A 15,833-nucleotide genomic window follows, 5' to 3' on the forward strand; every position below is an offset into this window, starting at 1 on the left:
TATCTTTATTAGACAAAGGCTTTATAGAGTATGAATGTACAAGAGAATATTTAGTATATAGCTGATAACATGTTAATCTATTATAAATAAGTCCACATATAGGACATTAGATCATTCTGTGGTAGGTTACATAGAGATATCTGATACTTCATTCCAAGTCCGCAGCAACCTTGAAGCCCAGAAAACTAAAATGAGCTCATCCTGTTAACAGAGAAAAGGTAATATAACTAAAAAGCTTAATAGACACAAATTGTTACAGAAAGATTTTCCGCTACATGTGGGAGCCAGTTCTCTACACCCTTAACTTCAGAACTTCTGTTCTCCTTTTTTTTCCTATTACCGATGTAAGGGAATTTTATTCTTTTTGATTTTATATTTTTAAACCAATAACTGTTGTTTTTATATCTTTTATACATACCTCTTTAAGTTTACAAAATCACTATTCACCCAGCAGAAGGGAGGAAACCAAGAAATGTCAAAGCTGGAATTGCAGAACCATCTGTAAAAAATGTATATTGAATACAGAAGGTATGAAAAGGCAACAGCCCCCACAGACATTCTGCCAACTGAATAGCCAGAGCACCCAGCAGTTAGACTGGTGAGAGCAGCATCAGCCCCAGGACCAAATGGAATCCCATGTAAAGTGTACAGAAGTGCACATGATGTTCTACGCTTTCTGTGGAAGCAAATGAAGTTGGCTTAGGAGAAAGGTGCCATATAAATAAATGGTACTATTATTATTATTATTATTACTAAGGGAATCATACCAAAAGCATGGCATAGAGTTGGAGGAGTTCTAATTCTGAAGAAGAAAGTATCCACAGACATCAGCCAAGGGTAAGACTTTCTTTAGCATTTTAGCTCAGAGGACGACCAAATATCTGGAGAGAAACAACTTTGTTGACACAGCAGTCCAAAATGATGGGAACCCAGGGTTTTCCGTATACCTCAAGCATACAAGCATGATTTGGAATCATATTCAGGTGACCAAAAGAGAGAAGAAAGATCTCTGTGCCGTTTTCTTGGACCTTGCAAGTGCTTTCACATTGGTTTCTCACAGTTTCATCTGGTCATCCTTTTTTAGAATACCACAGACTATCATAAAACTTAAGTCCTACTTCCAAGACATGCAACTCTGTTTCACTACATCATATTTTACCACTGCATGGCAGCATCAGGAGATTTAAAAAGTGATGGGGTGAACCAGCTCCCAACTTGCTTTCACCATAGTTACACAACCAACCTGGAATAAAGCCTCTGTATTACAACTAGGAAAAATGGTTGTGGCTGAAGTCCAGATTCTTGTATGCCTGAGTGCAGCAAATCAACATGTCTGCTTTGAGCTGCACATGAGATTTACTGCACCACTGCTGCCCACAGACATACACAAACGTGTGCCTTCGAACAAGGAGCTCTACTGCTTAATGTTCAAGCTGCAACCTTGAAAAGTGAGGAAAAATGCTTTTAGAAGACCACCAAAGTTCAATGAATTGCCTATTTCAGAATTTTCTATTTCTCGCTACTAAACCATCAACTTTCCTCTTTTCTAGTACGACATTTCCAGTTTGATTTTTTTTTACACTTTCATATTGTTTTGTTTCTGCTTTCATTTTTCTTTATTTATGCTATAATTTTTGTTTATGCTTTCATGTTTTGTTTGAATTTAAATTTTTATTTGGGTTTTTTAGTTTTTGTATGTTTTTTTTTTGTTTTTGTTTGAGTTTTCATTACTGTTAGCACTTTGTTTTTTTTTTAAATATTTTTTGCCCTTCAGGACCACCATAGAGCATATCTTAATCCAAGTCAGTAATGAGGAGCCCAAATCCCATTGCGTACATGTCATACTGCCTTTTTGTATTCCCCCTGACTGCTTTCTTAATTAGCTCGACATAGCTTATTTGTGGAATTAATTTAAATTTTATTATAAGTACCACAAGTCATTATCAGATGACTTAATTTGTATGAAGCAGATAATAACATATAATAAGTATTTACAATTTGAAAGACAATGAAAACTGCCTGTGGATTTAGAACATGCTCCTATTTAAATCAGCATTAAACTATCCCTTCAAAATTACATTTAAGAATAGGACTGGGGTGGTGGTGGGGCTCACCTCTGCTTCCAGTGTTGAACAGATATGTTTGAATTAATTACCTATTTCAAAGTAAATATGTCATACTTACTGTGATTAAGTCTGTTAAATATGTCCTCAAAATCTGTAACATATAGAATGTTGCATCACTCTGTGTGTTCCTGCTTTAAAAACTGACTGCGATGAATAAAAAAGCAGTGGGAAATGAGTCTACTTGTGCCCTCTTGGTGGCAAGACAAGAGATTAGCTAGCATAAAGATATTTTATCTCAGAATAAAGGCAGTAAATAGAAATGTATCTTATGTATTGTTTACAAAAAATTTCCCCAACATACTTCTGAATGGTCCCTTAGTTCAACTTCAGGGGCATTATCTTTATAACTTCAAAAATCTCATTTTCTAATACTGAAATAGATTTTAATTAAGTTTATAAAATGCATACTTAATAATACCTGGGGTAATACTGCAATGGTGGGTATCCTGTTTTCCTTTTTTTTTAATCGAATAGTCTGTAGATCGTCACCATCCAGAAATGAATGAGCAGAATTGAAAACAAAGGAAAGATTTACACAACTTTACTCAACAAGAAAGTGTTGAGTCAGAAATGCATGAGGCTGTAGCTAAGACTTCTCCTACGTTAAGCCTGAATACAATTCATAACACAAATTTGTGTTTGAAAAACCAATGGGAAAGGACAAGAAGGCTTTGATTCCAGTTCAAACAAAAGAAGATTAAGAGGAGACAAAACTGATGTATTCAAAATTATGAAGGGAATTGGTACAGTGGGTCAAGACTGTTACTTTAAAATGAGTTCATTAAGAACATAGGGACACAGTTGGAAGTTTGTTAAGGGTAAATTTCACAAAACCCTTATGAGGTTTTTCTTTAAACAGAACCATAAACACCAAGTAGTGTGGTAGACAGTAGGACTTTAGGGATTTTCAAAACTATACTTGATGTTTTTTTAGAAGAATTAAGTGGATAGGACTGGTAAGCTTTGTTGGGCAGAATGGTCTGTTCTTGTCTAGATTGCTCTAATGTTTTACAAATAATTCACAATACTGTTCCTGAACATGTATTACATGTCCATACTGTTACCCATTTATTTATTTTCATGTCTAATTTTCACAGTGCATAGTCAGAGACATGCCACTTGTGTGTATCTGTAATTTCATTCTTAAAATGTGAAGGGTCACACTGTGTTCCTCAACAAGTACTAGATTTAATAGTTCTTTCCCTCTCTATTACTTTACCTACCGAAGATATCCTTCTACTGTCATATTTCTCAGTTCTCTATCAGGATTCTATATTTCAGCACCACCTTTCTCATAAACTTTGTTTAATGATCAGCATTATTCTCTGCTTCCTGTTGCACATAAATGATATCTTAGCACGGTCGGTTATCATCCCATTCATAAGTACAGTGTCCATTGTAGGACATTGTCATTTTTCACTTCTCCAATAATCAAATATCAGTATTACTTCCATGTGTCAGTAGCCATTTAAAAGCTTGGCATTTTTCACTTCTTCAGTCATCAAACATCAGTACTACTCCATATCATGCATCAGTAGTCACTAATCACTGGTCATATATCACTCTCAGTAGTCTCACTACTAACTTATCATTTGCTCCACTATCAATCATCAGTACTCAGTTTTCACCCATCAGGCGTCAGTCGTCGTCATTCTCTGTCTTTTTTTAACTGAGTGTGTGAAATTTAGATTAGTAACATATAACGGAGCCCATTGGTTTATTAAATATCAATCAAACACTTCCTATTTGTTGGCGTTGCTGTTTGTGCCGTCGTGTCACTAATGATAGGCAGCGTGATCATTGTAAATAAAATTTGGATTTACATTATTTATGTTTACAAAAATCAGACAGTTGTAAAGTAAAAATCACCTTTATGTTCTCTCTCATAGTTCTTCAAGAGAATGGTGTCTGATTTTAAATATCTAGGGACATGTATTTATGATATTATAATTGGAATATAATTTATAAATGCAATCAATGTCTTTTTTAACATAAAGTCAAGACAAAGATCTCATGCGTTATACAGATTTACTCTTTCCCCTACACTATGTCATTCAAATAGTTGATTACATTATTTTGTTTTGTTGTTCATCTATAACTCCATTTCTCATCAAACCAGCATAGTTCAATTTATGGTCAGAGGGTGATAGCTTTTCTCGATTACATTCAGCATGGAGCAAAATTAAACCTTGGGCAGGATTGATGTCATTTCATTAACATTCTTTATCAGTTGTTTAACCACCTCTGAAGACTGGCGTAGAATTCCAACCACACAATGTGCACAGTTTGCTTGTACTCCAATGTTCACATGGGTTTTTCTCCAGATGCCTCTCCCTAAACTGACCCTAAAGTGGATTAATTGGGTTCAGAAAATGAATGGACAGGCTCAAATCCTAAAAAAAAGATTCAGTTGTAAAATTTAGTGCATTTTTTAATGTCAGGAATCACAATCTGTTTTCATAAGGACTAATTTAGAGTAATCAATATTTAGTCATCTTGGTGTGTGATTTTGTTTTAAGTACATAATGTTTAGCAGCAATAAATCTGGCCAATGTGTGGCCTGTGATAGAAGAATATGCCACCAATAGCATATCTGCCTTTTATCCACTACTGCAAGTAGGAAAGTCATATATATGGCAATACTTTTTAATTATTCCACCACATCGAAACAAGGTGCATACATAACTAGGTGGGCCAAAGGCATGCATAAAAACTTTTAATAAAAGTGTCTAAAGCTGTTATTTTGCTAAACAACAATTACAAGTAAAATGACCAAAACACTAATAAAATAAAATACTTCTAAAGAGATAGTTAAAGAGACAATTCAGATTTGAATTTCTGTGTAGTGCCCAACATAGCCAATAGTTCAATCACTGAGATGTCAAAATTTCTTTAATCTGATCAAATTAATACTTATTACAAAGAAATGTAACTGCAAGTCAACAGACAACTTACCACAAAAAAATAGGAATAATGCATAAAAAATACAGTACATGTATCAATTAAGTTAATGATATAGGCTTCTCAGTCTCTCACCTGTTTAATCCAAATATTGGGGCTCAGAAGTGCAGAGACCTATCCCAGCAACATCAGGAATGAGTCAGGAGTGAATCAAATGTTAAAATATTTGACTTGTGATTTAATGTTTTTGTTTTCTTCAGGGATCAGCCCACTTGTTTCTTGTGTTGTTGCACAACTTCATTTTGTGCCTAATAATTTGACCTGGGCTGATGCACAGAGCTACTGCAGGGCTCACTACACTGACCTGGTAACTATTAATAAAGAAGATGAAAATCAGTCGCTCTTAAACATCTCAGGAGAACAAGATTTTTGGATCGGGCTGAAACGTTACAATGACAACTGGCAGTGGTCAAATAAGGATGAAGTTACATATTCAAAGTGGAAAAGAGATTTCTTCTGTGCTTTTGTGCAGTCTGATGGCTCCTGGAATGATACAGTCTGTTTTGAAAATTTACCTTTCATGTGCTACAAAGGTAAAGTATCTATAATAAAAGTGGCATTAGGACCGGCTCTATCATATAGACAAAATAGGAGGTCACCAAGGGTGGCGAAAGTTTTGGGTCAGAGGGGCAGGCATTTTTTTTAACATTACAATCTCAACCAAGAAATACGATGACTTTGCACAACACCAAACGGGAAACCCCTCACCTCTTCCAAAATAAGTGCCAAATGCTAGAGCCAACAGTGAGCAGTATTACTTAAATGATTTGGAAAACCTGTTGATTTGTGACCTTTTCTTCAACTACAGTAGAGTCTTGCTTATCCAACATTCTGTATTATCCCACCACAAAAAAAAAAAAAAAAAACGCGTCAATAGGCAACAAGAACTGCAAGTTGCTGGCGTGAGCGTAGTCTATTTTTTGTTGCTAAGTTCATTTTTTCAGTTAAATTTTTCTGTTGTTTTGTTGTAAAACATGATTACAGTGGATTATGTGGCCAGCCCTCTCTCGTGTGTGTGCGCGTGTGTCTCTCTCGCGTGCGTGTGTGCACCTCTCACGCGTGTGTGTCTCTCTTGTGCGTGCGTGTGTCTCTCTTTCTCTCCCGCGTGTGTCTCTCTTTCTCTCGCGTGTGTGCGTGTCTCTCTCTTGTGTGTGTGTGTGTGTGCATGTGTCTCTCTCGCGCCCCCGTGTGTCTGTCTGTGTGTCTCTCTCATGCTCTCTCTCTCACTGCACAGAGAATGCACAAGGAGAGACTGAACATGTGCGGAAATCATCGGCGCGCACAAACCGAAAGGAAAACTGGCTTGTTCGTATACCGAGTGTGTGGTCGTGAACAGAGGCAAAAGTTTGGCGAACTTTTTGGTCATAACCCGATTTGTACGTGTTCAGAGACGTTCGTGAACCAATGTTCTATTGTATTAGGTTCGTAATGTGTAAAATTATAACATAGTTTGACATTTAATAGGCTTTTTCTTAACACCTCCCATTATCCGACATTTTCGCTTATCCAACGTTCTGCTGGCCCGTTTATGTCGGATAAGCGAGACTCTACTGTATTAATTTTATCTAAATATTTGTAATAGTAAATAATGTGGTCATGTAAAGATATATTTATTGCAAAAAAACTGCAGCAAATAAAATTCTGAGACATACAGTACAGTATTTACAACTGTATAAAATTTAAACATTTATTACTTTACAACAGCTGTAAAGTATGACCTTTGACAAGTTAAAAATGGAAGTATTTTAGGTTTGTAGCCTGATGGGTAGGACCACTGAGCAAGAATTAGGAATATCATATGAAATGATAAGGTCAGTGAAACATTACACTGAATTCCTGCTCTCATGTATACTGGTATGTATACTATCCATCCATCCATCCATTTTCCAACCCGCTGAATCCGAACACAGGGTCACGGGGGTCTGCTGGAGCCAATCCCAACCAACATAGGGCACAAGGCAGGAAACAATCCTGGGCAGGGTGCCAACCCACCGCAGGACACACACAAACACACCCACACACCAAGCACACACTAGGGCCAATTTAGAATCGCCAATCCACCTAACCTGCATGTCTGTGGACTGTGGGAGGAAACCGGAGCGCCCGGAGGAAACCCACACAGACACGGGGAGAACATGCAAACTCCACGCAGGGAGGACCCGGGAATCGAACCCAGGTCCCCAGATCTCCCAACTGCGAGGCAGCAGCGCTACCCACTGCGCCACCGTGCCGCCCCGGTATGTATACTAGTCTTAGCAAAAACTAATAATATTAATTAAGCATATTTATAAGGCTCCTGACATCTTAGTTTTATATAAAATCAAAGGGAATTGTTCTCATGTGCTCGGATAAGGAGGCACAGAAATAGTCAGTCTGGTTGATTCAAGCACCCCAGATATCACTGTAAGACAAATCAGCATTGTGCTTTTTTGCTAGGCTGAGCTAAACCAAGACCCTTCTACGTTTCAATTATTACTAGTTAACTAGCTTTCTGCTTTCAATCTGTCAACAGTGTTAAACAAAATTAATTAACCTCTTTGCTGACTTTGCCAAACAGGGTGCCAGACCATTACAGATGGATCACCCATGTCAGAAAATGACACAGGTAGCAGTTCACAAAAGTCCATTTATTTTATTTGTTGAGGAGTGCAGCAAAAGACATGCACTGAACCTTTTAATTGTGATATTCTACGTGTAGGTCTTATCATTATTGGTTTCCATTGAGAACTACATAAGACAAAAACAGCAAGTCAAACATACACTTTACTGAAGTAGTTTATTATTATATATTGTATATAATATATAATTATAGTAATTAATGTGTGCATATATCTTATGTCTCATTGATGCATAGCTCTCATGAAAAGAAGATATGCTTTAGTGTTTCTGTTAATGTATTAATACACATCTTCATCAAATCCTCATGATTCCAATCTGAAAAGGATACAATAGTACTGTTCTAAATATTGTAGTTCCTCAAGGCTCTGGATGTTGTAGGACTGTCTTGGTTGACACGCCTCTGCAACATTGCATGGACATCAGGGACAGTGTCTCTGGATTGGCAGACCAGGGTGGTGGTTCCCTCTTTAAGAAAGGGGACCGGAGGGTGTGTTCCAACTACAGAGGGATCACACTCCTCAGCCTCCCTGGAAAAGTCTATTCGGGGGTCCTGGAGAGGAGGGTCCATCAGATAGTCGAACCTCGGATTCAGGAGGAACAATGTGGTTTTCGTCCTGGTCGCGGAACAATGGACCAGCTCTACACCCTTGGTAGGGTCCTGGAGGGTGCATGGGAGTTTGCCCAACCAGTCTACATGTGTTTTGTGGACTTGGAAAAGGTGTTCAACTGTGTCCCTTGGGGAATCCTGTGGGGGGTGCTCCGAGAGTATGGGGTACCGGACCACCTGATAAGGGCGGTTCAGCCCCTGTACAACCGGTGTCAGAGCTTGGTCTGCATTGCTGGCAGTAAGTCAAACCCGTTTCCGGTGAGAGCTGGACTCTGCCAGGGCTGCCCTTTGTCACTGATACTGTTCATAATTTTTATGGACAGAATTTCTAGGCGCAGCCAGGGTGTTGAGGGGGTCCGGTTTGGTGGGCTCAGGATTGGGTCACTGCTTTTTGCAGATGATGTTGTCCTTTTTGCTTCATTTGCTTGATCTTCAGCTCTCTCTGGATCGGTTCACAGCCGAATGTGAAGCGGCTGGGATGAGAATCAGCATCTCCAAATCCGAGACCATGGTCCTCAGCCGGAAAAGGGTGGAGTGCCCTCTCAGGGTTGGGAGCGAAATCCTGCCCCAAGTGGAGGAGTTCAAGTATCTTGGGGTCTTGTTTATGAGTGAGGGAAGACAGGAATGGGAGAGCGACAGGCGGATATGTGTGGCATCCACAGTGATGCGGGCTCTTCACCGGTCTGTCGTGGTGAAAAAGGAGCTGAGCCAAAAGGCAAAGCTCTCAATTTACCAGTCGATCTACGTTCCTACCCTCACCTATGGTCATGAGCTATGGGTAGTGACCAAAAGAACGAGATTGCGAATACATGTGACTGAAATGAGTTTTCCTCCGCAGGGTGTCTGGAGCTCAGAGTAGAGCCACTGCTCCTCCACATTGAGAGGAGTCAGATGAGGTGGCTCAGGCATCTGATCAGGATGCCTACTGGACGCCTCCCTGGTGAGGTGTTCCGGGCACGTCTAACCAGGAGGAGGCCCCAGGTAAGACCCAGGACACGCTGGAGGGACTATGTCTCTCGGCTGGCCTGGGAACACCTCAGGATTCCCCCAGAAGAGCTAGAAGAAGTGGCCAGGGAGAGGGAAGTCTGGACATCTTTGCTCAAGCTGCTGCTCCCACGAACAGATCTCGGATAAGCGGAAGAGGATGGATGGATGGTTGGATGGATGGATGTTCTAAATATTCAGAAATAGCAGTACATCAAATATGTTAAAGCTTACTTTAATGCAAAAGCTGTATTAACATCATTCTATTTAGACAAGAGATCTGGGTAATAAAATTGTTAAGAGTGCAAGTTAAGCAATAAACGGGAATCACAACTCACATTTAAGTTCGGTAATATTAATATATCCAGTTGGGGGAATCCCAAACAACAGTGCTGGGGTAACGCGTTAATAATAACATGTTTTGTAGTCAAGTTACCTTTTACGGTAATGAGTAACATAATGCAAAACATATTTTATTGAAGCAAAAATAACTGCATTACTTAAAAAAACAGATATGCATTACAGTAATCCCTCCTCCATCGCGGGGGTTGCGTTCCAGAGCCACCCACGAAATAAGAAAATCCGCGAAGTAGAAACTATATGTTTATATGGTTATTTTTATATTGTCATGCTTGGGTCACAGATTTGCGCAGAAACACAGGAGGTTGTAGAGAGACAGGAACGTTATTCAAACACTGCAAACAAACATTTGTCTCTTTTTCAAAAGTTTAAACTGTGCTCCATGACAAGACAGAGATGACAGTTCCGTCTCACAATTAAAAGAATGCAGACATATCTTCCTCTTCAAAGGAGTGTGTGTCAGGAGCAGTGACTGTCACAGAGATAGAGAAAAGCAAACAAATCAATAGGGCTGTTTGGCTTTTAACTATGTGAAGCACCGCGGCACAAAGCTGTTGAAGGCGGCAGCTCACACCCCCTCCGTCAGGAGCAGACAAAGAGAGAGAGAGAGAGATAGAGAGAGACAGAGTTTGTTTTTCAATCAAAAATCAATACGTGCCCTTCGAGCTTTTAAATATGCGAAGCACCGTGCAGCATGTCATCTCAGGAAGCAGCTGCACAAAAGATAGCAACGTGAAGATAATCTTTCAGCATTTTTAGACGAGTGTCCGTATCGTCTAGGTGTGCGAACAGCCCCCCTGCTCAATCCCCCTACGTCAGGCTCATTGAAAGTCAGCGCAAGAGAGAGAGAAAAGTAAGCTGGGTAGCTTCACAGCCATCTGCCAATAGCGTCCCTTGTATGAAATCAACTGGGCAAACCAACTGAGGAAGCATGTACCAGAAATTAAAAGACCCATTGTCCGCAGAAATCCACAAACCAGAAAAAAATCTGCGATATATATTTAAATATGCTTACATATAAAATCCGCGATGGAGTGAAGCCACGAAAGGCGAAGCGCGATATAGCGAGGGATTACTGTACTGCTTTACTTATTTTTTAAATGTTTCCGGGGCACCGTAATGCTGCATTTACATGACGTGACAGAGCTTATCAGGCGCACTGTGAGGTAAACATGCCATGGCTCAAACCATCACTTTTAACATGACTGCAAATCCCAGCAGCCCCAGATGTACTATGCCATTCAGCAGCTTTGATTGTTGCTGCAGGGATTGGTGGGAGAAATAAGATATTGTGCAAAATTTAAAAGTGAACATTAAGAAGAATCACAATGGTTTGGTGTTGTATCATTTCAGACCTGCCTCACAATATCATCCTTTTCTGGTAGCTCAGTCTTTTCAAGGAGAAAGTGTTCTTTACAAATACGTCTGAAAATGTTTGGCAAGATGTTGTTGGAAAAAATGTCTAGCTCATCTGGATGTAGAGGCACTATGTAGAACTTCATTCTTCTTTAGTTACCTGTCCTCTATCACACTTTACAATCAACAAGTCCACATTTATACTGTGCAGCTACTGGGCTCTTCCTCATCCTCAAATACTACCATCACATATCCTGATTCCTAAGTTGGAAGGAAGTTAATAATGTATAAAGTTCAAGTCTGGAGAACCTCTATGTATGTACAGCTGTGAAAGCAACCGCCCTCAGAGCCATGGAAAGTGACAGGCTATGAAACAGTAACACTCAAATAAGAGGTGGATGTGAAAATTTCCAAAAATTAGCAAATACACAGGATTTGACATTAGGCTCTTAAATAAAATACAGTAATCCCTCCTCGATCGCGGGGGTTGTGTTCCAGAACCCCCCGCGAAAGGTGAAAATCCGCGAAGTAGAAACCATATGTTTATATGGTTATTTTTATATTGTCATGCTTGGGTCACAGATTTGCATAGAAACACAGGAGGTTGTAGAGAGGCAGGAGCTTTATTCAAGCACTGCAAACAAACATTTGTCTCTTTTTCAAAAGTTTAAACTGTGCTCCATGACAAGACAGAGATGACAGTTCCGTCTCACAATTAAAAGAATGCAAACATATCTTCCTCTTCAAAGGAGTGCGCATCAGGAGCAGAGAATGTCAGAGAGAGAGAGAGAGAAAAAAGCAAACAATCAAAAATCAATAGGGCTGTTTGGCTTTTAAGTATGTGAAGCACCGCCGGACAAAACAGCTGCAAGGAAGTGAGCAATGTGAAGGTAGTCTTTCAGCATTTTTTAGAGAAGTGTCCGTATCCTCTAGGCCAGTGTGCGAACAGCCCCTCTGCTCACACCCCCTCCGTCAGGAGTAGAGAATGGCAGAGAGAGTGAGAGAGACAAAGAAAAACAAACAATCAAAAATCAATACGTGCTGTTCGAGCTTTTAAGTATGTGAAGCACCGTGCGGGAAGCATGTCGTTTGACAAAACAGCCACATGTAAGCCCAGCAAGGAAGGGAGCAATGTGAAGGTAATCTTTCAGCGTTTTTTGAGGAGCGGCCGTATCCTCTAGGGGTGCGAACAGCCCCCGTGCTCACAATATATTTGAGGAGTTTTATTTCATACATAATACGCGCTCTGGTTGGGTAGCTTCTCAGCCAACTGCCAATAGCGTCCCTTGTATGAAATCAACTGGGCAAACCAATTGAGGAAGCATGTACCAGAAATTAAAAGACCCATTGTCCGCAGAAATCTGTGAACCAGCAAAAAATCTGCGATATATATTTAAATAAAAAATCCACGATAGAGTGAAGTTGCGAAAGTCGAAGCGCGATATAGCGAGGGATTACTGTATTTTTTATTTTTAATGACATCTAGCTTCTCTTTTCATTCCATCATTAAATACATCATCACTTAACACCTGATTTTTAAACCTGCTATTCGTAACTATCAAGTCACCAGTGGATTTATGTAATGAAAACACTTTTCTTTGTTGGTATTATACATTAATTTAGAAGCCACGTATACGAAAAAAGTATTTATTTGAATTTACTTATATTTAACTTGGTAACATCTACTTTTTAACAGCAAATCCCACATATGTGGCTACAGAAAAAAAAAAACACTGACTAAACAAATTTGGAGCAGGGAGGTAGCCCATGAGATATTTCTTAGTAAAAACTAATTCAGAATAATAAAACACACCCTATGGTGCCCTTTTATAATTTCCCAAATTAAGTGTTTTTTCTGAACAAGTGACCCAAGGCTGATGTATGATTAATGTGAAGTAATAGTAAAAGAATGCCAAAATACAAATACAGCCCAGCATAAATCTTCAGCAACTGTGGTTCAAAATGTTCACAGATAACTTAACAGCATTGTCATACATAATTTAAAACATTCCCACCAAAGAAATATAATAAAAATAATTGCAGTGAAATAATTTTTATGCATTTGTATAGCTTGTCAGCAACTATTATCCTGCATGTACAGAGTTTCAACACCAGGCGCTGTGCTATGAGAGCCCATAACTTTGTCAGATGGTTGCTTTGGGCCATATTTAAACTCCAATCCGCTTTGTACAAGTCCTCTCCTGAGTCCTAATGCTCCATCAGCAATATATAAATGCAGAAAAAAGGATAAGAATGAAAAGTTTTATTAATAAATTGATAATATTTCATATTCTCTTTAGCATAGTGCATTAGATATCTTTATGTCCACCTTCTTTTCTGTCTCACAATCTTGAAGTGATAGATATATCAGTAAATCAGACATGAATTGCTAATTAGTGCAGGAGACAAACATTGTTTTGCATAGAAAGCAGGTAAACATCAATAAAGTTTCACATAAACTTTCATTCAGGGAGCAATAGTTAATGTTATGTCTGGTTTTATAATAATGTAACAAGAGATTGTGACCTGTTTGAAAAAGCATTAAGCAGTACAATATTATCTAAATAAATATAAATATTATTCAGTCCGTAAGTAAGTGAGTAATTGTGTCATACTGCTTCAATATCACTTTTAGAGGTAATAAAATATGCTCCATGTGCTATGTTTACCTGTGTACCTATGTACACCTAAAACTTAGAAAAAAGCACAATAGGTCAATAAACATTTTAGAGATATTTTTGTTATGTTGTCACAAAGGCACAAACAAGCTGCCACCCTGCAGAGCTAATGGCCTTATCCAGGAGCCTGGGTTTTTCTTGGATATCAGGAATGCGATATCATAATACTTCCTGTGACTCACTGACTCTGATTATATCATATTACTTGTATACAGTAATAATATTAATAATACATTTTATTTGTCTAGCCCCTTTCCATTGCTTAAGTATAAAATTGCACAAAGAAAAATGTAGAACAGTGGACAAAATGTATCATAACTATGAATAATGCATTTATAGGAGCTGTAGGAGGAAGGATAGATAGATAGATAGATAGATAGATAGATAGATAGATAGATAGATAGATAGATAGATAGATAGATAGATAGATAGATAGATAGATAGATAGGTACTTTATTAATCCCAAGGGGAAATTCACATACTCCAGCAGCAGCATACTGATAAATAAAGATGAAGACAGCAAACTTGTTTAGCCAATCGTCTGTACTTGTGGTCACCAAACATAAACAAAGTTGAGAAAAAATAAATTAGGAAATATCAACAGTGTGTTGCTACATGCTGTAATGGACATACTTAATTTTGATTGAAAAAATCTCCAAAAATACTCCTAAAACTGTTTCTTAATCTTGTGATGCATTACAATAACATATATTTAATATCCATCCATCCATCCATTTTCCAACCCGCTGAATCCGAACATAGGGTCACGGGGGTCTGCTGGAGCCAATCCCAGCCAACACAGGGCACAAGGCAGGAACCAATCCTGGGCAGGGTGCCAACCCACCGCAGCATATATTTAATATAGACAATATTAATCTATAATATTGTGCTTTCATGCCTTTTAGTGATTTTATTTGTCATAAATGCAGTTACATTCAGTATTCTGTATTTACAGAAACAAACAACATCAGTGAGAGGTATTTCTGGATAAATGAGAGTATGACATGGAGCAGAGCTCAGAACTACTGCAGAGTGAACTACACAGACCTGGTCACTATAAGAAATGAAAGCGAAAATGAGGTGATAAAGAGCAAATCACAGGGTACTCCCTTCTGGATTGGCCTGTCCAATAACCCTTGGAAATGGTCTGATGGAGGGAATTCAACATTTCAAAGCTGGAGCGTTGGCAAGCCAGATAATTATAATCATAATCAAAAGTGTGTGGAAATTAACTATCAAGGACATATAGGAAAAGGAGGAAATGGATGGAGTGATGCTGACTGTAATACACAAAATTCATTTTTCTGCAACAGTAAGGATATCATTTATCTCTTGTGTTAAAAAAGATATTTCTCACTCAAAAGTAACTTTAATATTTAATCAAACAGTGAATATGTAAATTTGTGCAAAATGTTTCTTAGGCTCATGTGGACGATCATCACAACAGTATGTGCCATATAAGCTAACATGGAGTAACGCTCTGAACTACTGCAAAGTGAACTGCTCAGGTACCCTGATTACTGTTGAGAATGAAACCATGAATAAGAACTTGAGTAACTGCTGTCTCAACTCCTGGATTGGTCTTCGGCATGAATATGATAACTGGAATTGGTCCAATTCAGACCCAGTCACCTACACAAACTGGAAGCGTAACTTTTACTGTGCTGTGCTCCAGTCAGATGGCTCCTGGAATGACTCAGACTGCAATGCACTGAATCCTTTTCTGTGCTACAATGGTGAGAGTGATTTAATTTTAAATAATGTTAAATAACGGTACAAGACTGGATGCTGAAAACAAGGCAACACAATTAGAACATTTAGATTTTTTTACTCTACCTTTTTACAAATCTGCATTAACAAATCAAGCATGTAGCATTTTTGTTTTGTAGAAAACTGATTTATACAGTACATATGAGAAATATCAATAATAGTTTTCAGCTAATCAAAAGTCATATTTATTGAGGTCCTTTTGAGCACTTAATTCAATTTTAAATAGGCATGTTTTCAGTTGTTAACATTTGTTTTATTTATTAAGGTGAATTATTTATTCATTTTTATTCTCAAGGCAAATCTGCCCTTGAACATTCAATAAATATTAATTTAAATTTATGTCCAAGTTCTTCACTAACAGAATAGTTGTTA

At 38.4% G+C, this 15,833-nt stretch overlaps 1 protein-coding gene across 1 annotated transcript in view; it reads left to right on the forward strand.

The window, feature by feature from the left end:
* LOC114643210 (macrophage mannose receptor 1-like) overlaps positions 1-15,833 on the forward strand; it is a 229,625-nt gene that overhangs the window by 192,132 nt on the left and 21,660 nt on the right. The window contains exon 6 of the mRNA XM_051921775.1: positions 15,200-15,427. Within this exon, the coding sequence (XP_051777735.1) occupies positions 15,200-15,427 (228 nt within the window). The remainder of the gene's footprint in view (positions 1-15,199; positions 15,428-15,833) is intronic.

This window comes from Erpetoichthys calabaricus, chromosome 1, assembly GCF_900747795.2.
Source record: "Erpetoichthys calabaricus chromosome 1, fErpCal1.3, whole genome shotgun sequence".
Classification (NCBI taxonomy): domain Eukaryota; kingdom Metazoa; phylum Chordata; class Cladistia; order Polypteriformes; family Polypteridae; genus Erpetoichthys; species Erpetoichthys calabaricus.